This window comes from Hyalella azteca, unplaced genomic scaffold (genome assembly GCF_000764305.2).
Source record: "Hyalella azteca isolate HAZT.00-mixed unplaced genomic scaffold, Hazt_2.0.2 contig3406, whole genome shotgun sequence".
Classification (NCBI taxonomy): domain Eukaryota; kingdom Metazoa; phylum Arthropoda; class Malacostraca; order Amphipoda; family Hyalellidae; genus Hyalella; species Hyalella azteca.
The window spans coordinates 41,711-68,466 of record NW_025933656.1 but is presented as its reverse complement, the minus strand read 5'-3'; the positions used below and the strand labels follow the sequence as shown (position 1 = coordinate 68,466).

General features: G+C 35.2%; 1 protein-coding gene across 2 annotated transcripts; it reads right to left on the bottom strand.

Annotated features, from left to right (window-relative positions):
• Nucleotides 1–1,364: 1,364 nt before the first annotated feature.
• On the bottom strand, nt 1,365–13,878 carry LOC108677491 (crossover junction endonuclease MUS81). Of its 2 annotated transcripts, XM_018165714.2 has the most exons (11): nt 13,637–13,878; nt 11,166–11,262; nt 9,295–9,453; nt 8,320–8,602; nt 7,305–7,339; nt 7,048–7,112; nt 6,252–6,369; nt 5,759–5,925; nt 4,699–4,837; nt 2,977–3,174; nt 1,365–2,180 (listed from the first exon to the last, which is right to left on the bottom strand). In XM_018165714.2, exons 1-11 carry the CDS (start codon nt 13,699–13,701, stop codon nt 2,028–2,030), a joined length of 1,479 nt encoding a protein of 492 aa, XP_018021203.1. In that variant the 5' UTR covers nt 13,702–13,878; the 3' UTR covers nt 1,365–2,027. The 2 variants fall into 2 exon arrangements, with proteins under 2 accessions (XP_018021203.1, XP_047735564.1); XM_047879608.1 differs by lacking the exon at nt 7,048–7,112 and having other exon boundaries at nt 7,240–7,339.
• Nucleotides 13,879–26,756: the final 12,878 nt, after the last annotated feature.

The window sequence follows — 26,756 nt, the reverse complement described above, 5'->3', positions numbered from 1 at the left end:
TATATTCAACTCAATACACTATCAGTAGCTGGATGGGTTTGCTCAGTAAACTACGAATTAAGAGAAAGTCCAACAAATCTTAATACTTTCTTTCTGCATCAGATAGCTGCGTATGGTCCTATTGCCGGGATCTTCTATGGAATTGCCCCTCTTGCCCATTAAAAGCTTCATTTGTGTGGAATTATCGTAAACAGGGCCTATACTTTCAAAAAAAAAGTTAAGAGATCGTAAGTTCACAGCCAATCATTCACGACCTTTCAAGCAAAATCCACCAATCATAGACAAGAAAATAGAGCGTAAGTACTTACGTTCACTTAGCCAGTTTTGAAAGTCAGTATACGAATTGTCTGAATGCAGCGACACACGATTTGGAGATGTAGCTCTCGATATTATGTTGTAGTCTCGTTTTCAGCTTTAGGCGAGCATTCAAACAAAGTAAAGGGATGCTCGACTCTAACCACACAATCTTCACTTCACTACGCAAGCTGACTAATTGATTCTCAATAAAATTGCACGACGTTACACAATGGAAGGGAGGAACCATATTAAGTTTACGCATTGCAAGGAGCGACCTCTATACTTAGTTACTTACAAGGAAACCAGTTACATGAATAAGCTTTTATGGAATATCATTCTCGAGTTTTGGCTTGTTATCTAAAAAAATACAATTAGCTAATGCTACGTACAAGTTAAATATGTGGCTTATAAGCCAAAATTATTATTTAGAGTAACTAAATACAATTTACCAATTTTGTTTTTACCTCTCACAAACGTTTTCACATCATATGGACTCTGATATGAAAATTGTTCATAAAACATTGTTCGTTAAGAGTTTAAGAGACGCGTGGTTAAACTGGTTCGGTCTGTCGAGTAAGAGGGAATATCATACGTCATTTATAAGAATTCTGCAACGATCACATGATTAGACATTATTATAGTTCATTTATGATCTATGTTTCTCTTCAACTGCATAAATGAGATGTGAAAAGTTCTTCGAATAAATAGAAGGCTGGTAACGGCAGAGCAAAATCTAGGTACATTATGCATTATTTTGGTCAACGATTTTCTTATCAGCAGAGAACTTCTTAGGATATAAGTATGAAGTACCTAGATAAAACGGTACTTTATATTTCAAATTCATATATTTTTTGGTATCATATTCAACCATCTGTAACTTACTAAGAACAACGGATTGTACACAGAATATATATTATTCAAGATTTTAAGGTTGAATGGTATGGCTGAGTAAGCCTTTGACAAATACCGCGCACTATCATTCAAACATAATTGAAAACAACTATGACCAATAAATAACTTTTCAGATGAGATTTATAAGAAATACGTGAGAACATAATAAAATAGCAGCAGAGGAAGCAAGCTGTAGAAAGTTTACTGTAAGCCAAAATGGCCAAGAACAGTAGAAGTTTAAATTGTGCTCATTGAGGCTCGAAGGATTACAAAAATTATCGGTGTAGTTAAGATAAAAACCGCTACTGTCATAGTTGCGTTTTCCTTTATGTTCGGACGGACATAGGCATCAGGGGTTTCATTCGGGGCAACTTGAGAAACAAGTTTTTATTAATTTGTCACCATAAAAGCCCACATACTACGATAATTTGATGCAAGATCGTTGACTGCGATGAGCCAAGCACGATCAAATGAAGATGATCAAACGAAAGAGTCGGAAGAAATCAGATGTTCGAGTTCACGAACATTAAACACCGACTGTTGTTAGCTATGTTTACAGACAACAGAAAGCATTAGCTGTTGTTAACCATGTTTACAGACAATAGAAGACATCAGCTGTTGTTAGCCATGTTTACAGACAACAGAAGACATTTGCTGTTGTTGGCCATGTTTACAAACAAGAGAAAGCATTTGCTGCTGTTAGAAATGTTTACAGACAACAGAAAGCATTAGCTGTTGTTAACCATGTTCATAGACAACAGAAGACATTAGCTGTTGTTAACCACGTTTACAGACATCAGTTGTTTTGAGTGGTGACATCAGACAACACGAGACAACAATCAACGCAGGCAGGTGTCGAAGTAGAGGCTGCGCAGAGTAGCCGCTACCGCCGCCCCCAGAGGTCGGCCGCTGCGTGTCGCCTTCAGGGCGCCGAGTTTCTCGATGCCTTCCTCTGAGCTGAGCAGCGACAGCAGAGCTTGCAGGGTCGGTGCCTGTACGGCCAAATTTTTGACTTGAATACAAAATAAATTCTCTACTCGATCGACACGTAAATGTGATTCTGATTCCATCTTCGTCAGACTGCATAATTTTGCAACGTTACAATCGAACCTAATGTAGGTACATTTGTGCCTATGGAGTGCGACAGGAGTTAAAAATGCAAATAGAATTATTGAAAAATGAAAAGTAACTGCTAAAATAACTTGGAACAAGTAACAAAAAAATTTATGAAGAGAGGAGCCAACTTTTCCTCACTGTGAGGGCGTATATCATGAACAAGAGAAATTTTGCAATTTTGCACGAAAAATCGCGGTGTTGCAGTATTGATTAAAATAAACTACAGGTATTATTATTTCAGAATAATAGGTTCCATATATTGAGTTCCCTTAAATTGTGCGCTAAATTTCAAAAAAGTCGAATGATTAATAAAAACTGTAAATAAATTCATTGGTTTATTCAATTATTAATTATTGTATAACATCTATTGAGGAAAAAAAAATTGAGGACTTGGATAAAGCCTGCCTCACACAGACCTTGCAAAAAGCTCAACTCATAACCCACATAACCAAACCCATGCAAACAATACAATTAGCTAATGCTACGTACAAGTTAAATATGTGGCTTATAAGCCAAAATCATTTAGAGTAACTAAATACAAATTTAAAATTTCGTTTTTACCAATTATTTCGAGTTTTTATCAATTCCGCAGCGAAATACCGCGCCATCTTCAGCCCTCATTTCTCGATTTCGCAGCGAAATACCGCGCAATATCAAACCCTCAAGTCATACCTCGTTGACGATAGCGGTGACTTTCTGAACGCTGAGACCAGCCACCTGCAAGAGATGCTTGGCCAGCATCTCGCGCACGACCAGTTGCCTGTTCTTCACGAGGCCCTTGTTGAACGTGGAGAACTCCAGCAGGTCGCAGCAGCCGACTGGACACGGTGTCGGCAGCTTACCGCCTTTCAGCGCACGCACAGACAGACCCTGTAGCAAAAATATGTAATCAGATAAAGAAAACTTATGACAAATCTGCCGTAAACTTAGCTCAAAATGTGTTTCCACTCACGATTAGAAAACGGTGAATAGGTCATTATCGCTAACTTGTTCGAGACTAGCTTTCGAATTTTACTGCAGTTGCATGTGAAAAACTTATATCGAGATGATACTTAATACAATCAAATCAAAGGCACAGATTATTCAGTTAATAACACGCCATTCAATTATCCATATAGTCTGTTCCTTCACGCCAGAGTGCAACTTTTTTACAAATTAATACCTTGAAAAGAAATTAATAATAAATAATACCTAATAATAAAAGAAATTAATAACTTGAAAAGAGGTATTTAAGTGCGAGATGGAGATTAGTAGCAAAAAAATTTAAGTTCAATCAGCAGCAGGCTGCTTGATACGCTGGACTTGAAGGTCATGGCTTCGATAAAAGTTACCATTAATTTTACAAGCGAAGTACAATATCCAGTTACTAATAAAATAGTAAATCATTATGTGTTAATTGGAACATTGGAATTAGAAAAAAACTTGTAATTTTGAGGGCTATAAATGGGTCATGATGAAAGTTCTCAAGAAATAAAAACTTGTATATAAGACTTGGACATTTCTTGACAGTTTGGAAAAAATACGAGTAATTTCGAAAAGTTACTGCCGAACGATAGAAGAGTCAAAGAAAGGTCGTCTGCAGAGAAAACAAACCAACCGAGCAGCCAGGAAATTGGGCCTCTAGGATCCAGAGTGGCAGGCTGAGCCTCTAGATATATTCCGAGCAATGTTATAATTAGCAAAAAGCAATTCTACTCGCAGCTGCGTTGGCAAGAGTTACGAACATATTATAGTGATAATCGAGTATTGATGACGAAATAATACAGATAAAGTATATCGTTATTTAGAACAGACTTTGGCAAGGAAGAGTACAAAAAAGTAGCTAAGAACTCCGAGTATTTAATAGTACTAAATTGGTTGGCTAAATTTTTACTTTTCCCAACCACAACTGCCAGACAATCAGGACAATATTTGGCAATTGTGGACTCAGAACAAAACTCAGTAGCAAGGGCGCTGCGTCTAATGACATAAAATAATTTATTTATTATATCGACCTACTCTGAGGGATGGCCGAGCGGTTAAAAGCAGCAGGATAGGTTGTAAAAATACTAGTCGAAATCGGCGAGGTGGCAGGGAGCTTACGCACAGCCAGATTTTGAGCCATGAGCAGCGTGACCGAGACCAGTAACAAGCCGTGAAGATTCTGCATTGTTCAGAATCGGAGACAGGCCTGACGTTCTAATATTTAAAGCTGACACGGGCCTACATTATATGATTATATATATTGTAAGTTACCTGATAAGTAGACTGCAATATTCTGGTCAGTAGTGTGAGGTATCCGGCGCCTACATTATATCATTATATTGTAAGTTACCTGATAAGTTGACTGCAGTATTCTGGTCAGTAGTTGTGAGGTATCCAGCGCCTACATTATATCATTATATTGTAAGTTACCTGATAAGTTGACTGCAGTATTCTGGTCAGTAGTGTGAGGTATCCGGCGCTTTCCTTATAATCTGCCGTCCATTTCACGAGGAGTCCATCGACTACGTTGGTGTTAGCGACGGCCTGATGACACGTTGAGAGAGGCAGCCTGGGGCAATAAATAATTTAATAAAATGTCATCATAAAATATAAATAATTACAAGTTTGGAACGCCATCAGCCACTGACGGCTTTCCAAACTAAACCCACCATTTGCAGGTGAGAAACTGGACGATACATCTACTTGGGGTGCTACGTGTACCTATGTTACCATGAGTTTCTAGGCAATTCGGTACGTGTAAGAGGACATCGCAAAATATAGAAACATTCAAGGACAAAATATCACTTATTCCTCAAATATTTATAGAGATGCAAAAGAAGTGATGTATTGGTTCTAAAATAAAACAGCATGTCATGACTATTGCATCTCTATGAATCAAATATTCATAAAGATACAATAGAAGTATTGTATTGGTTCACAACTTCAGCTTCCACTTACGATAGATTAGCTTCAAAGGTACAAATCTTGCTATTCATAGAGGAACGAAATTTGTTTTCCCTAGCAGCTTCGTGACAACACATCTCAGTAATAACGTCTGAACATAGTTATCACGACATAATTGCAACAGTTTAAAAATTAGATGCCTGACAAATTTTAATTTTTAGCGCATTTTCTCATTTATGGAAAAAATGCACAATTGTGCTCGCCATGTCCGTCTGTCCGTGACCTCAAGTTTTCGTCGACGAGAAAATGCGCTCTCTGTCACTCACGTNAGAGACAGATTGTGCTCGCCATGTCCGTCTGTCCGTGACCTCAAGTTTTCGTCGACGAGAAAATGCGCTCTCTGTCACTCACTGCAGTGAGTACTGAGTTATATTTTTTATGCAATACGGAACTAGAACGTACCCAGCTCTGTGTTGGCCGGCAGTCTCGACGAGGTAGATGGCCGTGTAGTTATCATAACATAATGGAAACAATAAGATGCATGAAAAATCTTATATTTTTTATGCAATACGGAACTAGAACGTACCCAGCTCTGTGTTGGCCGGCAGTCTCGACGAGGTAGATGGCCGTGTCGATGCCACACTGCAGCAGGCGGTGCTTCTGTTCCCTGCAGCGGCCGTCCTTGATGCTGCTCGCGAGATCGTCCATGCGCTTGCGCTCTACAATGCACGGCAACATTACCTCCCGCACAGTCTGAGGAGAACCACCAAGACTTCACAAACAAGATTTTGGTAGACAGAAAAATTATTAAGATATTAAAAAAAGGTCTTTTTATCCTGTTACGAAAGTTCTAGACGGCTCCGTCAATTATCAAGATATTTAAAGAAAGTCTTTTTTAGGATCGCACAAAAGTTCTAGACGACTCCGTCCACGACCACACTGGTGAGCTACCTTACATTAAAAAAGCTGAGCTACATCACAAGAAAAAACTGACTTGAAGAAAAATTAACGATTGACAAAACATTTTAGTGAAAACAATTATTTGAATAATCTAATTGAGTAAGAAATCTCAAATGTACCTTGCCCTCCGGCGTGTTCTCTCGCGCGACCCACGCAAAGTCACCGACGTGAAGCTTTCTGACGTCATACAGCACCCCGTGCTGAGTGAGCTCCTTCACGATGCCAGCTTTGCTACTCCTGTCAACAAACTTTTCATTGAAATAAGCATTTACAAACTTCGTGCTTATTATGTTAGCAGTATGGATTAAATAATTACAACTTGTAAAGAGATTTATTTTTCTATCAACGTTACCAAACTTTCCACAGTAGAAAATGAACCAGAAAAAAACTTTCCCAGTACAAAAAGATATAAATAAAAAATTGTTTAAGCTAACACTCGATGAATAATAAAATCAAATTTTTCAACACTGAAAATACAAGATGTCACACACAAATAATTTCAGCTACTGCAGAAAGGAAACGTATTTTTACAACACTTCTCTTTAACTTCTTCGTTGTTCGTTTGTCTGCTACAAATCTTATAATCAATATTTACCACACTGTCCAATCGGTCTGAAATTTTGTACACTTGCATAAAGTCGGAGGCAATGCATTAATCAATTGACAGAATAAATAATTGCGAAAATTTAAAATTTTTCATATATTAACATGAAAAAATAAAATATTTATTTTTTTATGTATGGAAATAAAATTAGAAATTCATTCTTAGAGGTGTAACATCGGAGACACTGAATTCTTTGGAAGTGTTGTCTTTAAAAAGTAAAAAAGAAATATTTTTTAAAGTAATTTTTAAACGCATATTATATGCATCAAGTTGCAGAAACAGACGTGCCTTGTTACAAACTCAGGACTCACTTGCTTGTAGTTTCAGCGCAGTCAACGCACAAGACGATGTCGTAGCTCCCAGGCAACAATGTGAACTGGATCGTAATTTTTAAACGAATATTATATGCATCAAGTTTAATTTTTTTAAAGGAATTTTTAAACGAATATTATATGCATCAAGTCGCAGAAACAGACCTGCATTGTTACAAACTCAGGACTCACTTGCTTGTAGTTTCAGCGCAGTCGACGCACAAGACGATGTCGTAGCTCCCAGGCAACAATGTGAACTGGATCGTGTCAGTAGACAGCTGGTCGTCGTGTTCTGTATAGCAGAATAATTCATTTAAAAAAAGTTGTTCAAATGAGCGCAACAGCAAGAATTATAAAAAAACGGGTGTATAACTGAAGAATACATAAGGATTTGAAGAGATGCTTCCAGGTAACTGGAGTAAATACTGGAGTAAATAATAATAATGCAACTGGAGTAAATACCAAGGCAGTTTTAGTGATTTATAAGCATAAACAACTGATCCATGTCTGATCCATCCAAGATCCATGTAAGTAGCTAATGTAGGAACATGGGGATTACTTGTAAGAAGATTACGAACTGCATGCTGATATAAGTACCTAGTGGTTGTTTGCATGTGATCACTTCTGAAAGTTTTTTTTTGTGTTAATTCTTGTATGCAGCATTGACCAAGCAATTATTAATTATAAATATTCTTGGATTTTTGTTCCATTGTCAAATGAAGCAGTGAAGAGAATAATAAAAAAAAGGTGGAAAAAAGTTTGCTCCCTTGCTGACAATTTAATTGTTCAAGAAGAATAGCAAAAATTTTTCAACTTCAGAAAAAAAGCTTCCTGATGAAGCTGAATATGAATATATCATTACCAATGCCAACACACGGCATCCTATTTCCAGATGTATGTTATATTAAGTCTATTTGCACAGTAGTATTTGCCTGATATTTGGTGCATATGGACGCTCAGGACTGAAACATCAATTAGTTCAGAATTGATTATTCAGAGTACAACCTTGTTGAGAAACAATACATTGTATCAGAATTTGACACAGCGCTTCATTGATGATGTCAGAATTAATTAATGATATAATCTGGCACCCACATCAAAACTGGTTGATATTATTGAAACAATTAGTTCTATTTTCTACCATATATCATATATGCGATCATATATCATCCATGCTATCATACATCATATATGCTATATATTATAGTTTCTATCACATATGCCCTCATACATTGTATACACACAATTTCTTAATCATTTTCTGACGCCAACCTGAATCACATGCTTCTGGAGAAATTCCATCCACTGGCAGCATAGGAACAGGCTCAATTGAAGGGGAAGTTAATGATTTCTTAGATTTTCTGACTTTCTCAGTTACTGGCTTCCTAGGACGATTTTGACGCTTCAACGCCACTGATTCAGAGCCTGCAGAGTTTGTGGGAACTGAAGCAGCTTGGCGTGCAGATCTCTTGGTTTTCTTAGGACGAGGAGCAGATGCTGAAGGAACACGTGGAGATTCAGTGGCAATGCACACCTTAACTTTCCCTCTCTGAGCCTGCAACCAATATAAAATGCATCAGGAATAACATCCACATGTTATGAATAGAGCTGAGTGATTTGAGGCTCATTTTGTAACTCCATTGTGAAAGAAAACTCCGAGACTGGGTATCATTTTAGAACTATGTACACAGAGACACAAAATATAGAGTCAATTATCAAAACAAATTTAGGCGGGGAATGATTCTGTGGCAGCAACAAGTCGAAATATTACAATATAACTTCCACTTGCTCACACATTTGCCCAATTTTACAAAATACAGCATAGTATTCTTATTCTTATATTCTTATTTCCATTCATACATAATTTACTGCCCTTTCAGAAAAAGTTAGAAGTAATAGTGTTATGAACCTGCTTATTAAGATGGGGAAACTGACTGTGGTTTAAAGGAAAAGAATTATCTGCAGTTTAATTGATTCAAACAACAATCCACAGTTACACAAAAGGCTGCTACAGACTTGCTGAGGCAAGACTTCATATCAATTTCAGGACATTGCATGAACATGAGGCAATAAACCTGAATTAGGTCCATTCAATTTTATGCAAAGAATATAGACCTTTGGTCAAAAATACTGAAGCTGGTATCATAACATGACAACATTTCATGACCCGTAGGTACTTCAAAGATGAATATGGTGATGTACTAATTATTGAAAAGCTGGTTAAATAAAAATAATACAAGATCTCACAGTGATGTGCTTGTCCCAGTCAATTGTGCCATGCTCCAGCTCATAACTGGCAATTTTCTTATCTATCATATTGCAGAGCTTGTCTCCAAAATAGTGCAAGACCTTGCAGTCTGCCCCGCAATACACGGGCAAGGGAAACTTCTGCAGAGACTTCCGAGCCTGAGAAATATGGCACAAAAATAACACATTGAAATTACATTAACATTAATAAATTATTCAATTTATTCAGAACAAGAACATTAATCTATACAATTTTCTTTTGGTTACATAATTTTCAAGCTGGCTACAACAGAATGAGATTTTATTTGACTATGAATAAAAAAATTCTTCTGTTAGAATATTAGGTTCTATTTAAATCAGGGTTGGCAATGATTAAATCAAACTGATTAAATCATGTGATTAAATCATGTGATTTTTTATAAAAAATCATGAATTTTTTATTTTAGTACCATATATATTCAAATATATTGAGTGGCAGTCTTTAATTTATTTTGAGGTAGGTATTCTTATTCATGGTTTAGTATAAATGTATTATAACAAATTTGAATATTAACCTGTTGCCTTTAGTGTGTAGGTATTGCAATATTGCATTCCAATGAATTGTATGTTTTTGGTACAGAGGCATAAGTGTTGCAACACATTGTACATAGCTAGCAGCTTAGCTAATTCTTATAAGTAAGTAAGTAGTAGAATGGTTTACTAGAGCTTCAGCTATCAAGCTATTTTGCACCGCTAATTCTTATAAGGCTATAAGTAGTCTTTAACTAACTAATTGACTATTTTTTATATATTAATTACTACATTATACAATTCACATGTGTTAGCTAGCTTACATAAGAAGGATTGGTTGAGATTGTATTGACCTTTTAGGCATTTAGAAAGATTTTCCCCTTAACATGAGTATTCTAATTACAACATTTAATTTCAATCTTTAAATATGTGAATTTATAACTAGCAACAAAACAATTACAATTATAAAACTATATATAAAATAATTAAATGCAGAGAATGGAAATAAAATGTTTAAATTGCATACATGTTTATTTCAAACAGTGTTAGCTTTACTCATAAGTCTCGTTTCAAGTCGTTTGAGGTTTGTTTGGTTATTGTTCAGTTAATGTTTAGTATTGGTTCATTGATCTGAATCAAATGGGAACAGTGTAGTCTGTCACTTAGTCACTACTAGTCGGTGTGTTAGAGGGTAGAGTCTAGTAGATTTATAGGACATAAAACTAGTAGATCTATTGATAGTATTTTGCACTGTTGACTGTGCTATCAGCTACCTATCTGTTATGCGACTCTTCAATGTTTAGAAGATCTGCATTCCTGAAGTGTTGTTGTATAGTGATGCCAGTTAAATGGTCAATATCTAGCTCGTTATCTTTAGCTCGTTATCTTGCTCCATACAAAATTTACAAAGCTAATGAATATACTTATCAATAATTGTTTACCCAAAAGTCCCAAAGTGGTAAACACCACCTCAGCCATTCTTGGAGGCAAAAACAGTCATTTTCAGCCATACATATACCTACTGTTATTGTTAGTAGGCTAATTGCAATATAAAAAAATAACATTTCAAATAGGCAAAAAAGCTAGAAAAAAATTAAAAAATCATTTATTTTTTATTTTTTTTTTTAATTACAAAAAATCATCCACCTTGATTTAAAATATATTGATGAGGACTCAATGAGATATTCGTCAGAATAACTTTTAGGAATAAGAACTTAGTCAAGAAAGATTAATGCATTTGACATTTGACTACTTGTAACATTTAATTTATATGAAATCTTAAGTATTTATTAGTTTCATCCAAACAAATGTCACAAACTAGAATTCCCCAATTTTTCTCTAAAGATAATATATATATGTACCTTGGCAAATATGTACTGCAAATTAGAGTCTGCTTGTCGGGCCTGGTCTTGCCATTCTCGGAGCCACTCATCAAACAGAGGGTTGGCATGACGATACCTGTAGCGGAGGGAACAGTTAAAATGTGCAAACTACTTCAGAGTTTTATTTCAGGGTGCATGATTATTGCTCTTTCAGAGTATTCAGGGCAATATTGTCTACACTGATCCTTTACAGGGCAACGTTCTTTAACATCACAATAAAACCATTAAAATTATCCAGAAAATTCCAAGCTTCTAGTAAACATACAATGATACATGGAAACTAACAAGTAACAACTGAGCAATCCAAGTTGTTGCCAATCAGCAGGAATATCTCAAGTATTTGGTAATGTTAACATAGTACCATAAAATGGGGTAACTTTGACCATTTTTTTTTCAAAATGATGCAATTTTTTTTACTAGATAAGTTAAACTTAAATTGAAACATGCAAAATACAGGTCTATACTCTAGCTTCACTCACCATAAATTGCTGGCTTCTGCCTCTCATAGTTTTGATGTAATTTAAAAAAAAATCAATGGTCTTTTTTATCCCAGCTCTGGGGGTTTCTTTGACCAGGAGGTAAAATCAATTTTATTTTTTGGTAAAATAACTCCAAATAACTCCAGGTTTTGGTGCATTGTAGTAGAACTCTTCTAGTTACATATGCAATTGACAAATTTTAGGAAAGTGTCATAGTTTGTAAATTGAGGGCGCCGCCCACCAATGGGCAAAATGTGACCATCTAATGGCAGCCGTGATGGGGTAACATTGACCGGCTAGGAAATTAAATTAAAATTACCGCATAAAAGAATCTTTAGAGTCAAACAAAAAAAAAAAAAAAAACATTAATATGTGTATCAAGCATGAAATATGTTAAATAGGTACATACCTATGGCAATTTTAACTTAATTTGCAAGCCGGTCAATGTAACCCCGTCACGGCTGCCATTAGGTGGTCAGAGCTCCTCCATTGGGGGGCGGCGCCCCCCCCCCATTTGCACACTATCACAATTTCCTAAAATTTATCATTTGCATATGTAACTAGGACTAGGAGAGTTCATTACAATGCATCAAAACCTGGAGTTATTTTACCAAAAAATTAAAAAATTGGAGGGGGTACTCTGACAGGCTTTAAATAATAGCTCTTTTTTGTGGGTCACATTTTCAATTTTTTAACCTATTAGATATGCAAACTTTTAAAATCTTTCTATTGTGTTATGTAGCCGCAGTATTAGGCCTTTAATGGCCATTGACGAAATTTTTCTATGTCAAATAGTTTTTGAGTTTTGGGGGTTCTTGTAAAAAAATGAAAAGTGGTCAAAGTTACTCCGGGAGTCAAAGTAACCCCATTTTACGGTAATATATTTGAGTTATCACAGTGATGAGACACAGTCAAGTAGCCTATCCTTAGCCTTAGGAAATTCATTCAGAGTACGGTATTAGCTTAAGCTACAATATTACACTATACTATCTTTATCTGCAGGTACAATCTGCATGATCCATTGCCATTGGCATGGGCGATTTGGCTCTAAGAAGCTTGTTTGCGTGGGAAAATTTCCCTATGTTTTTTGAGCAAGAAGCCAAGAATTTAGGTGCCTGTTACAATTAAAAACTTTTTTAATCATTCTTTAAATGCCAAAGTAACAAGCTAGAAAATTAAGCAAAAAATACCTATAAAAATGGTCATGTTTGGAGTCTGAGATGATTATAAATATAAACATAGGCTACTTGTAGATTGGCTGGGGGCCCTGTAACATAAGTTTGTGAATATTAAAAAAAAAAAAACACATTGTTGCTTGAAATTTTCAAAGTAGCTATGGTATCATACTTAAACCCATTTTCCATGTAGGCTACCGGTAGTACAAATACAATTCTTTAAAATTTATGTTCACAGTTTCAGCCTATTCCACATTGGATAAAACCAAAAATTTATAATCAATAAGACTTGAAAATGCTTAATGAAATTTTAAAATAAATGCTTAACAAATCTCATAGGCCTTATACAATTTTAGAACATAACATTAACAAAAATTATATTTAGGGTTATCAGGGGCAAAATTCCCAATCCCAAAATATCTTACAAATATCAGCCATATCACACATTACACACAAGTTTTAAAAATCCACTTTAAATTGACTAAGTCACATGCCATAAATTGATAAAAGATTAGAATTATTAGAAAGCAACAAGTTTTTAACGAGCTTGCAGTGCAGCAGTTGTGAGTTGAACTTGAACAGAAGAACTTCCAACTTCAAAAGTTCCAATAGCCTAGGTACCTATATGTATTGATAGTAAAGAATTTTTGAATATAGCTATTTCATTTACAAAAAGAATGATGAAATAAAATAAGAGAATATTAAACATATTTGTTAGATTGTTACACTATCGTTTTCAATTGCATAGGCAGAACATTTGTAATGATTGAAATCAATTGAGTTATTTGACTCCTACCTCACAGTTTGCCTTTTCACTCTTTTGGCTAATCTCGTCTTCGCTTGATTTTCTTGTTGATCCATAGTCGATTTTTCATTGAAATGAGAAATTTTCTTTAATTAACATCCATGTTTTACGCCTATCCAGACAACTTGAGACAAGTCTTACTCTTACATTTACACGGCAATGTCGGCATTCGATTTGGTAAACTTTTCAAATTTGCCGCTGCAAGCCTTGACAATTTGACATGAGTTTGTAAATTGTGGTCATTTCAAAGGGGCCAACAGATATCTGAGAATATGTCTGAAGCCTGTAGTGTAAACATGTACTATTCAGAAGTCACTGCTATACGCAATAGTCTTCGTTGAAAGTTTTGTATTATATCATAATTTCTTCCTATAATTAATAATAAAGAGACGTCTTTTCGATTCTTGGTATTCCTGAAATCAGGAACTAAGTGCGCCCCTTCCCACACGCAGCTGTCATTAGTAGTACATGTTAAGCTGTCGCTGATTCTAAACATGGCATAACATCCAAAGCTTGTTGCGGGTCTCGAACATGCGTCTCAGTGCTCCACTTTTTTGTCGTTTCTCCGCCCGACCTCAACGCCGATTTGACCAGAAATTTCGCACGAAGCTGTGATCGAACCCATAGTTCGCTGCTCGAATTCTAATACTGTGAACTGCTACCACTGGGCCATCCCACCCTCAATCTCTTCAATTGCTCACTTAACGCTGGTGGTAAATTATCAGTAAAGTGTTTCCTAAATAGTAGCAAGGCAATTTATGAATTTATACGTTACCTGTATCCAAGTTTGTTGTTGCGTATTGTGTGGCACAAATTGAGAATCATCATCTCGTTGTGCTTTCACCTTTCCCTTTCAACAAAACTATTGACTCGGTAATTTTCTATAGATATGTTTGTTTATTTTGTTATATTTGATTAATGGTACGACTAAAATGGCCGTGCAACAACTTCTCAGTATCCATAGGCTAGACTCATCGGCTAGAGTGCCTATACGCTAGAGTACCCATAGCATATGCATTAGTAATTTGTTTATATATGATTCACGATTTAATTAAATTTGTAATATGAATCAAGTCGTTATTTAAATGTGTTCCTTGTATGGATTTATATATTTTTTAAGAAACCGGTATATGAGTAATAAATCTCGAAACCGTTTTTTCAATGCATTACCTCACGAATCTCGAGTCTAATGAATCAACCCGAATTCCTTACCAAGAATCAAGGAAAAGTTACTGAATATATTATTATAATCTTAAACTGAACACAAGCGAAATCCGCTTGTCAACACGATCAACCGATAGGAGACTTTAATATATAATAAATTAGAATATACAAAAATTTATTATGCTCATTACTTTAATCCTGAACTGAATACAAACGATATCTTCTAGTTAACGCGATCAAACGATAGGAGACTTATATTTATTATATTCTAGAATATATAAAAAATTACTTGGCATATTACTATAGTCTTGAACTGAACACAAGCAATTTCTGCTTATGAACACGATCAAACGATAGGAGACTTACATATATTATACCTTTGAATATAAACATAGTTACTGAGCTTATTACTATAATCTTAAACTGAACACAAGCGATATCTTCTAGTTAACGCGATCAAACAATAGGATTATGCCCTAGAATAAAATGTATAAAACAATTTTTTAAAGACCACGTTTTTCATGTGGACTCAAAAGTAGACAATAATTTTTCGGCAGCTGCTGATCTCTGTTTGCTTTCATTCTCTTGGTCTTTTGTATTTCAGTTAAAATATTTTACAACATCTAAAACGAAAAACGTGGGGCGCATATGTATTTAATTGTTTGGTGATTACTTGATATGATGAATATGATGGTTCATTGAACATTTGATAAGTGTATAGCTGATATAATTTGAAATAGTGGTTGAATTCAAATTGAAATTAAGGCATGCCTAAATGAAGATGTGCCCCACGTTTTTCGTTTTAGATGTTGTAAAATATTTTAACTGAAATACAAAAGACCAAGAGAATGAAAGCAAACAGAGATCAGCAGCTGCCGAAAAATTATTGTCTACTTTTGAGTCCACATGAAAAACGTGGTCTTTAAAAAATTGTTTTATACATTTTATTTTCTACTTTTTAGTTTTTAAGTATTTAATTTTCTCCTTTTTAGTCCATTGCTACACATGAAAAATGTTGTTTCGAGCCAATTTACTTGACTCGACGTACGTATCGATGATACAAAGCGTATCATCGATATACGCAGTCTAAACACGAATATCCTCTTAAGGATGACGTGCATTAAAGGTTCCCAACCCCTGCTTGTGAGTTCCTTAAGAGTTTATAACTACTGCTAAAAGGTCAACCATCCTACATAATATTCATTTCATTTCAGTTGGCCACGCATATGCACAAAAGAAAATTCTTTTCAAAGTTCTGTAGAAAATTGTATTCGAGGAGATACATTGTTGTTCCTGTTTTTATCTGGGTGCGTGGCTGTAATAAAAGAAAGGTTTGGTAATATATACGCCTGGAAACGTGCAACAAATCATTGATTATTGTATTGTTATTGGTAGCTGAGCTTCCCTAAAAGTTTCAGAGTGCTAGCTAGCGGGAAAGTTGGTGAAATATCGATTGCAAGATTTGATCATCACAGACAGACACGAAAGCGAGCTAAGAAAAACGTGGTAATAAATAAGAATTAACTAGTCATATAACTATAGTCTTGAACTGAACACAAGCAATTTCTGCTTGTGAACACGATCAAACGATGGGAGACTTACATATATTATACCCTAAAACGAATAAGAAAATTACTGCGTATATTACTATGGCCTTGAACACAAGCAATTTCTGCTTGTGAACACGATTAAACGACAGGAGACGTTAATATATTATATCTTAGAATATAAAACATGATACTGAGCTTATTACTATAATCTTAAACTGAACACAAGCGATATTGCTTGTGAACACGATCAAACGTTAGGAGACTTAAATATATTGTACCCAAGAATAAACAAAACGTTACTGAGCATATTACTATAGTCTTAAACTGAACAAAATAAATTTCTGCTTGTGAACACGATCAAACGATAGGAGGCTTAAATATATTATACATTAGAAGATACAAACATTTACTGAGCATATTACTATAATCTTAAACTGAACACAAGCAAACGATATCCGCTCGTCAACACGATCAACCGATAGGAGACTTTAATATCTTATACTTTTGAATATACAAAAATTTATTGTGCACATGACTTCAACCTTGAACTGAAGACAAGCGATATCTGCTAGTTAACGCGATCAAACGATAGTCGACATAAATATTTTATATCCTAGAATAAATAAAAAATGACTGGGCATATTATTATAGTCTTGAACTGAACACAAGCAATTACTGCTTGTGAACACGATTAAACAACCATAGGAGACTTAAATATATTATAACTTAGAATATAAAAAAAGTTACTGAGCTTATTACAATAACCTTAAACTGAACACAAGCGATATCTTCTAGTTAACATGTTCAATCGATAGGAGACTTAAACATATTATACTTATAATTTAAAAATCTACTGAGCTTATTACTATAATCCTAAACTGAACACAAGCGATATCTTCTAGTAAATGCGATCGAACGATAGGAAACTTAACTTTATTATACCCTAATAAAAAAATTACTAAGTATATTACTATAGTCTAGAACTGAACACAAGCAATTTCNCATCTGAGATATTCTGAGATCTAGTTTTTGTGTGAGAGAACAGACTCTACACCCTGTCTCTTATACACATCTAGATGTGTATAAGAGACAGCCCTACCTCAGACAGATAAAGGTTGAACACGAATGTGTATATCACGAATAAAACTCAATTTAATAAACCGATATATATTTTAGCAGTTTTAATTTTTCCTGTAACTTAGAATGTTAAATATATTGTCAAAAATTTACACTAGAAATCCAAGAGAGCCTAAAAAGCCCAGATCTGGATGGAAAAACCCATCGCTGGGAGCCGTGTGATGCTCGCGTTGTGAACTAATCGTTACGCGAACGTTCGAACTTCTGACTTCGACTTCGGACTGCCGTCCCCTGCCGCCCCCTCCTTCCTCACCGCCCCCAGGGGGGCGGAACCGCCAACTTTTGGGAACCACTACGCTAGAGTGCCCATACTATAGAGTCATACGCTAAAGTATGGGTACTCTAGCGACATGATGCAGTAGCTCATTATTGATGCTGTAGCTGATGTTAGAAGCAGTTCTTGAGCGGTTACTTACAGATGTTGTAGCTTAATGTTATCCTGTGTAGGTATATACATATAACGTAGGTCTACGTAGGTAATTTTCGTGCAGAAAAAGTTATCTTGTCATGTCTTTAATATATGCTAATAAACTTGTAGTATATGTTAAGTAACATGTTTATGTCATTTCGACTATCTTTTTAGGCTGATACGATACTTAGAATGGGGTACCAGACATAAATACAGATATTCGAAATGAAAGTGGATGTATAATTTTATAGTAGATATTAATTTTTTATTTATAATATTCTAATTAAAAATAAACACCACACCATCCATTACTGTGCCAATTGCTGCGGTCAATTACGACAATAATGTATATTTTAAATAATTTTTGTGTATCCATATGATTAGTTGTGAGCTGGACATTATTTCATCACTATCATTTTTCAGCGACAGATGTCCAACCATTTAAATTATACCAAAGAAGGACACCCCATGACTGCCGTAATCGTTTCCGCGAGGATTCTGTTATCTAATGCAAAATTTGAACATTTTATCTCTCCTGACTTAATCCATCTAGACTTCCTGACGAATTTCATTTCCTGTGGTTGAAATGACTATCAACTTGCAGATAATATTAATCTGCCATGAAACAGCCAACTCATCCCCTGACAAACCCCTTTTCAGGGCCGACGCTGCGACGCCCAGCTTCGAGTTCAAGCTTGTTCACTTTGTTGTCCACCCTTACATGACACAATAACTATGTTACTTACGTCACATTGTCAAAATTTATACGTATTATTTAATCGTACAATGTAGTAGCATTTTAACCCCTCTCTTCCCGTTAAATAAGAAACATCAGTGAATTACTCCCTATGGGATAATTTACCTTAGTCTGGGAAACATTGCAGTAGAGTTCTTAATGTCTCTCTTGTCCCATGTAGTACAATCTGCACCGATTTGCTTACACGATATATGAAATTTTAGAGTTCCATGAAAACGCAGTATAAAAACGCAGAACTCTTCTGATTTCTTTTCATGTTAATCTTCTGTTAGAATTTAACCTTTTGGCATAAAAATCACGCGGTTTAGGATATTGCAAGCTATCGGAAGTTTCGCTATCTGCCCAACACGTTGCCTTCGAAGGGATTAAGAAAGCATCAAGGGCTTCACTTGCAAGTTAGCGCGGAAAATTTCGTCTGTCAAACTTCAAGGCAACTTCTTGTGGCAACGTAAAAAAGCTTGGGATTTATGAGCATTAATGATGGTGATCCTATTACGCAGCGCCAGCTCCCGAACACTTCCTCAACAACAATTCTGGGATCACTTCACATTGAAGCACGACAAATGCTGACCAAGACTTGCAGGGATCGGAACAACATCATCAGGCCTGCACAGTTATTCGAACTCTTTAGTCTGGCTTGAGTACTTCCGTGACAGATGCAGCGACAATGATGGCAATGAAGTACTTCAATAATGCCTAATGAGTAGTTTGGAAATGAATGAATGGAAATTGGATATGAATGGTAGTTTGGAAATGAGTGAAAGTGAGTGTTCAAAGCAAACAAACATGAAAGTATTTATAAATGTTTCAACGTTCGTTTCATCTGAAAAGTTCATTAATAATGACGATAAAATATTTAGGATCTAGTCTAACACTATTCCCTAAAAATAAAGCGTAGGATTCGATGGCATTGTTTTTGTATTTATCTGGAATATTTGCAGGAATATTACACGGTATTGACCGAAGTGATTTCGCGGCAGTGGCCGCCGGTGGTCATTGACAGCGCCGAGTGGCCATCGTTGCTATAGCTGTGTGGCCATTGGTGAAAATTATTTGGCCGTCAGTGCCAAATAATTAAGTAATTAAATTACATAATTAAATAATGCAAATTAAGTGGCAATTGATGCCAATTGAGGGCCATCGATTTTGCCATTATATCGGCATTCAGATGGTAACATTTTCTTATAAATAAATATCTATATATTGTAAACAGGACTTTAGAAATCATGTTTTTTAGCGCATTTTCTCATTTATGGAAAAATGCACTATTGTGCTCGCCATGTCCGTCTGTCTGTCTGTCCGTCCGTCCGTCTGTCCGTCCGTCCGTGACCTCAAGTTTTCGTCGACGAGAAAATGCGCTCTCTGTCACTCACTGCAGTGAGTACTGAGTTATATTTTTTTTAAATTTGGCTTCTGATAAGAACTTAATTGACTATTTAAAATTTGGTTACTCACTCATTGAGTGGAAATTGTTGGTTTGGACTTTTATAATTTATTCTACGTGTAAAATAAGTGGAACTCATGCGTAGAATTGAATGGATTATATATAACGAGATTAAAGTGATACAGTGTATCGTGATAATAAGTAAAAGTTGAGCAACTCGATTAAATAGAAATAAGAACTAGGATAAATTCTTGATTTTTTAAAAGAATTATATACAGATAAATTGCTATTTTAACTTTACAACCATTTGGTCAGATTAAGTGGTACAAATCGTATATAAAAGCAAAATGCGAACCTAGTTTTACGATTAGCTTGCACTCTGGCCTCTTAGCTTGCACTGAATTTCACACTGTGAAATTCAATAAGCTTTCTTTAGACTAAGAGAAGTGAAAAGCATGAATCAAGGCAAATGACTGCTTCGAGTTGGGAAGCTTAATTTTGTTATTCACGGATAACTATAGAAATAGTAAATGAGGTTTTATAACTTATGGTAGATAACACTGTTATCGTTGATGAACATTCAGAATTGTAATTACTCTATATAGATGATAGCTAACGCATCTGAAACCTTAGGATCACAATGTCAAAATTAATATAAAGACTATATTAATACTATATCAATAAAGCAATAATAAGGACTATATCAAAATTAATATATAATTAATATTAATAATTATATTAATATTACAAAATATGGCGCTAAAACAACAGGTAATTTTCATTTTTCCTTGAAAAATGTTCACATAGAAAATATGTTAGTCATGTTTTTTTGTTATTGTATTCGCCGTTTATTCTCAGTTATATTTACTAATATAAGAGAAAATATTGTTTTCAATGCTGAATGCGACAGCATAGAAATATAATCAAGTCTATGACATATTTATCAAATACTTGACCTATCATGGACTTGAAATAATCAAGTATATGACATATTTGTTATAGACTTGACTTGCTATAGACTTTAAACTATTAAGCCTATAATGACAGGCTTATTAAATGAGGCTCGAGGAGGGACTTGTTTTATACGTCACATGCTTGACACGGAAAGCTTTGATGCCTTTTCCCTTGCCTATAATGCCCGACAAATACAAATATAAAAATCACTAGATTACGTTACTAAAAATGAAACTAAGAAAATAATGACGATGAATGTGCGAAGTAACCATATTTTTTCTCAGAATTATCTTAATTACAAGAATGGTAATTTTGTTTACTTTTTTTCACTTCTTTAACAGATTCTGTACTGCAGTTTAAGAAGAATTCATTTCATATAAAGAAGTTGCGATAAGTGTGCAACAAAGCAGCTTCTTTAACTTTAACCATGAGTTACAAAAAACGTCGCGACAGCTGCAATTAAAAAATTTCTAGACCACAAGCGGTGACGAATGTAAGCAGCAAATCTCTGGGTCTTTACTATATACCGCTTACAATTTGTTCAGGTATAATATGCTTATTTTAAAAACGTCAAATTAAAACAATATTTTAGACAATTAACCATGATACGATATGTACAAATATCATTAAAAATTCGATAACCAGAAACATATGTCATTAAAAATATCAAGACACATTTGACGTCTATATAAAGTACTTTAGCAGAAAATAATGCGATGAGAGATTTCGGTAAGAATCTTCTGGTCGCAGATATTAATTGCTCTCAGTAAGTTGACTCCTTATTAGGAGTTTCAATTAACTTCTAAAATTTTTTGTTTTGACTGCAGGAAGTTGTTAAATATTCCTACAGTCATTTTTTGTGTTAAAAAATTACCGAACGGAAACTAACTGAAGGACATTCACAATGTTGCGTGAGGTACAGTTATGTTTCATAACAATTATTTATTCACCCAAAACCTATTCAACCAGTGAAAAATGACCAACATTTACACATTCCGTTTCTATTTAAATTTTATAAATACTATCGAATAGAAGCTAACTAAAGAACCTTAATGTTGTCGCTTGCGGCACCGTTAAGTTTTGTTGCTATGAACTGTCAATTAAAAAATCTTGCCTACACGAGGAAAATTACAAACAAATACAAAATCCGTTGTTGTTTATAGCGTTATTTTTAGTTGCACCTTATATGTATTCACCCATAAAGTTATCTTGCCTGTGCATAATGTAACACATACAGCTTTCAATGCAGCCTGAATACGAACGACAATTAAGCTCCAGCACTCCCAGGGGAAGATGGTAAACGACTTTTTGCTGTAAGTCTGATCTGCTGTTACGGGACATCATCACATCCACGTGATCTGCTACGGGACCATCACAACATTTAATAATGAAGATAAATCAAAGAATTTTCTTACATCTTTATTTTGCACACCACCAAAAAATTTATAATTTATGACCAGTTCGGGAGCCTCTGCATACGCAGCATCAGTGACTCAAACGTTCTTGTCTTTTTACTCAACATTGACCATGCCATCATTTTATCCTTGTCAGCTATTGCTAAGTGATAGAATTTTCTTACAGTTACTTTCCCCATTACCGTGTAAGAATTAAAATTCATGATCAATTCATGCTTTGGCGCTGAATCCGCTACTCTGAAGTTGACATAACTTGACACTCACGTTCTGAAGTTTACTCAGTGCGTCGCTCAGGGTCTCGTATAACTGAACTCATGCGCCGTCTTGCATACTCAACTTAAGTTCAAGGACAGCACGCGGCCTTGACAAAAAAGCTCATGCAAACAAAAAGCGGGAAGAGCGGCACGTTAGAGACTGGCCTGTCCGCCAGCTCTAATTCCATTATTTGACTTCCCAGCTATAATATTTATAAGCACTAATATAGTGCATGAATTATTTAAGTGCTTGTGAGTGCAGGTATTCAATCTTTGTGCATGACAGAAGAAATTATTAATATTTATATATCTTGTTTTATAATAGTTTCTCATTACTGTATAGCTGTTACGGTGAAATATACAAATTTGTAAAAATGCTCCAGGCTCCTGTAGCGTAAAGGCAAGACATTTACTAAATAAATGAAGGCAATACCTTTATTTAAAATGCCCGACTGCGCAAGCCAATAAAGAAACTACTGTTGACGCCGGAATGATAGGAGGTAACCTGATAAGTACGCGTCTTCAAAGAGTAAAGAAATGTGTCCGAAACACGTTTGCTGTCAGGGCTTCTTGTATAACGGAACTCTACCTAACGGACGCAGCACCTATCCAACATTTCCGGGTCTTGGTGAGGCACTGACCAATAATTATTCATGGAGTGATGAATGAGGCTCGTGGGCATGAATAGGAGTTTGGCAAGCTATTCAGGTGAGATTCAGTGGGCGTGAGACGGTTACATGTACTGGATGAGTGAGTGAGTGAGTGAGTGAGAAGACCTCGCTTTTCAATCAACCTAACGCTGAACCTAACGCTGCCCTGAATGTATACTCGCTGTGGTACCAATAGCCTATAAAAAATAACAGCCTATATCCAATCATGTCATGTCATGTCGAGGGATTAGATGTTATACATCGACAACCTGACCTTTATACTTTCACGTTTCAAGGTTGCCTTTCGGGAGGCTTGTGAAATGAACATTAACTTCCCATTTTTTAAGTTTGAGATGCGATCTTGCGATTCTTTTTAAATGTCTTGCATTAAAAATTTTGAAGAGTTGCAAAAATATTTAATGATTTTGGCTAATGACAGATTTCCATTAGTTTTTTCGTGAATATTTAATATAGCAAATAGAGATAAAACCACATGATAAAGAATAGTGTTTTAATTTGAGAAATTTGCTCGTTTCATTTATGACTTCATTTTTTAGATTGCAATTCTGCATTAAAAACTATAGCAAAAGATAATTAAAAATAAATCATGTTCAAGGTTCTGTGTAAAATATAATTTAAATATAAATTCTCATAATTAGTTAATATTGATACATATAATATCAATGTGATTGTCTACGAAATTTCACTTTGGTTTATTTAGAACAGCAAATTACCAGACACAATTTGGCCCGGTAAAAGAACGTATCAGTGCTACGTCCAGAAAATTTGTCACTATTTTGGCAACATGACCCTTCGAATTTTCTGAGTGTAACATCCCATCACCTACCAATACACTTTCTCACTGATAATTTTTATAATATATTTTCATATAATGATATAAAATAATTTATTTGAATGTGATTTTTTATCACGATGGATTTTAGTGAGATTATTCGCAATTGCAATATCTGCATTATGCTCTTTCGTTGTTATTGAACCATTTCTAATTTGAAGAAGTCATTTTTTATAAAGTGGTTTGTTAGTGTTAACGTTGAAGGTTATTTAAACTGCAAAGCCATTATTATTAAATTGAGAGTCATGAGACAGCCTTAATTGGAGTCATGCCTTCTATATTATTATTTTTATTATTGAAATTTGTGTGCTTCCGTTCATCATCTTAATTACGTGTTAAATAGAAAGGATTACAGAAACTGCAAACATTAACTAACTGCATACATTAACTAACTTTCACTCCACTGATACAATAACATCATGATTATATTATAATTATAATATAATTGACGACAGTTATTATCAGTAGACAGAGGTTTTAATCAGTGTGAATCAGTAGATAGAACAAAAAATATTTGACGGTAAAACCGATCAACTTAAACCTAAGTATTTTTATCTATTCAGGAGTTGCCATGGGCATAAAAAATTTCCGAGGTTCAAAAAGAGTGAATCCGGAAAAATTTTTGCATCAATTTATTCACATTTGGAATAAATCTACACTGAAATTAAATGCACAAGTAAAATACAGCAAAGAAAGGGAAAACAGACATCGTTGATCGATGACTCTGATATTGGTCTCGAGAACCACAATCGAATTTGTCTCGAATACAACATTATCAAAATTTTCTTAAGTCTCTTTTCTGCGTTATATTTATTCAAAAGTATCTGAGTTAAATGATTTCTGACTGTTTTCTGAAAATTTTTTGACTGAAAATTTTTTCTATTCTTATGGTTACTATCAGGTAGAGCATTGCATTCCGATGTATTTATGAAATTGATTGTCCATCGCTGACCAAATTGTCCATCAAAGTGCAAATTGTCCATCAAAGTGCTGACCATCAAATAGCCAAACTTTATTCAGTTGTTACCCATTCTTCTATCAAACCCTTAATAATTACCGACAGTTCATATAAATGTCGGACGATGCGTAACTCGAACGGGCGATCGTTTTCTTCGGAAATAAATTTCAGGAAGAAGTTGTTGCGCAAGCTTCTCAGACGTACGGAAGCTGCGAACAACACCCGAAGATGTTAAATTACTTCTTCGTAATTGCTTATACCATCTTGCGGTGGCAACAGTGGCTTCGCCTGAACGTATATGTGATTATACTTGAGCTATGACGTATTGATCACACATCATCACACAAAGAAGACAGTGAGACAATTTCTAAATTTGCGATGCACTTTTTGAGCTTCTGTGGGTCATCCTTGCTTCGTTTCAGCCGGCATAATGACGTATCATTGATACGTCTGCTTTCTGGTCGTGCTGTGGGTACGGAGGTGTGTCTCTATATGGGCAATTTGTACCATTAATTTTTTTAGGTTTAAATTAGTCATGTCGAGCGAGGAGACGAAGGTCGAACTGTCAAAAGCAACTTCCGTTTTTTGAGCGAAATTTTTTCTATTCAGGGAGTTAGTCGCCATATTTAGTGAAACGATTAGAGAGAGTGGAGTCGGATGTCAGCGCTCAAATATTTAAGATCCGTTATGTCAATTTGAACGCACGCCTAAGATTGAGGTATGCAGACTAAAGCTAGGTGTTTCAAGATGGATAGCTTTATGGTGTCTGGCTGGCCGACTGAGACATTGTTGAGAGGCGAGAACTTATCAACATTTTGTGATGAATTTGTAGCTTCAAAGAAATATTTATAGGAAGAGGGGTTAACTAAAATATCAGCAGAAATAATGTAGATTTTATAATATTGTATAATAAATGAATGCGGATAATTATTAGGATTTTAACTGCCCCTGGTGCAATTTTATAATAGAGTATAAAAACATTAGTGAGGATTTTTTGTACACTGTAGGCTACTTGTTAAGGTAGCAAGCACTAAAAACCAAGCGTAGGACGACTCTTGGAACTGTTATGAAATAAAAATGAGAACGGTTGACAAAACAGCCTAGAATTGAAGACGTGAAATACTTTCATAATTTTTCAGTTTGCTTAACTGCTTCGGCCCATAAAGTTCTTAATTGACGTTCCGGGGACATTTTGCAAAAAATGTTCTAAAATTGATTTTCAGTTCCCTCTGTTCATAGCATCTCTGTAGAAAATGTTTTTTATGCAATCGAAAATTTAGAAATCTAATATGTTACTACAATTTTAAATTTTATCGCACAAGGCACACCTCAATGACTCAAAACTCCTCAAGATTTGTATTTAATTTAAGGGTTGCAACGCGGAACTGTAAGAAGACGCGACGCTGTAGAGACGCTCCGAAGTTTCGAGTCAGCCTCCTGACTTTGGTCACCGCGGCTGCGGTGGCAGTATCCGCTGCAGTAAAGCGAACACCGACGCTTGCTCCTCGCAAACTATCCGGTAGGTGTTACTAGCTGTGCAGTGCAATGATTCAGTGTACCATCAGTGAAAAATGTTCATGTGATTGTCTTGACCCTCTAGAGCACATTAAAAAATCTTTCTTTGTT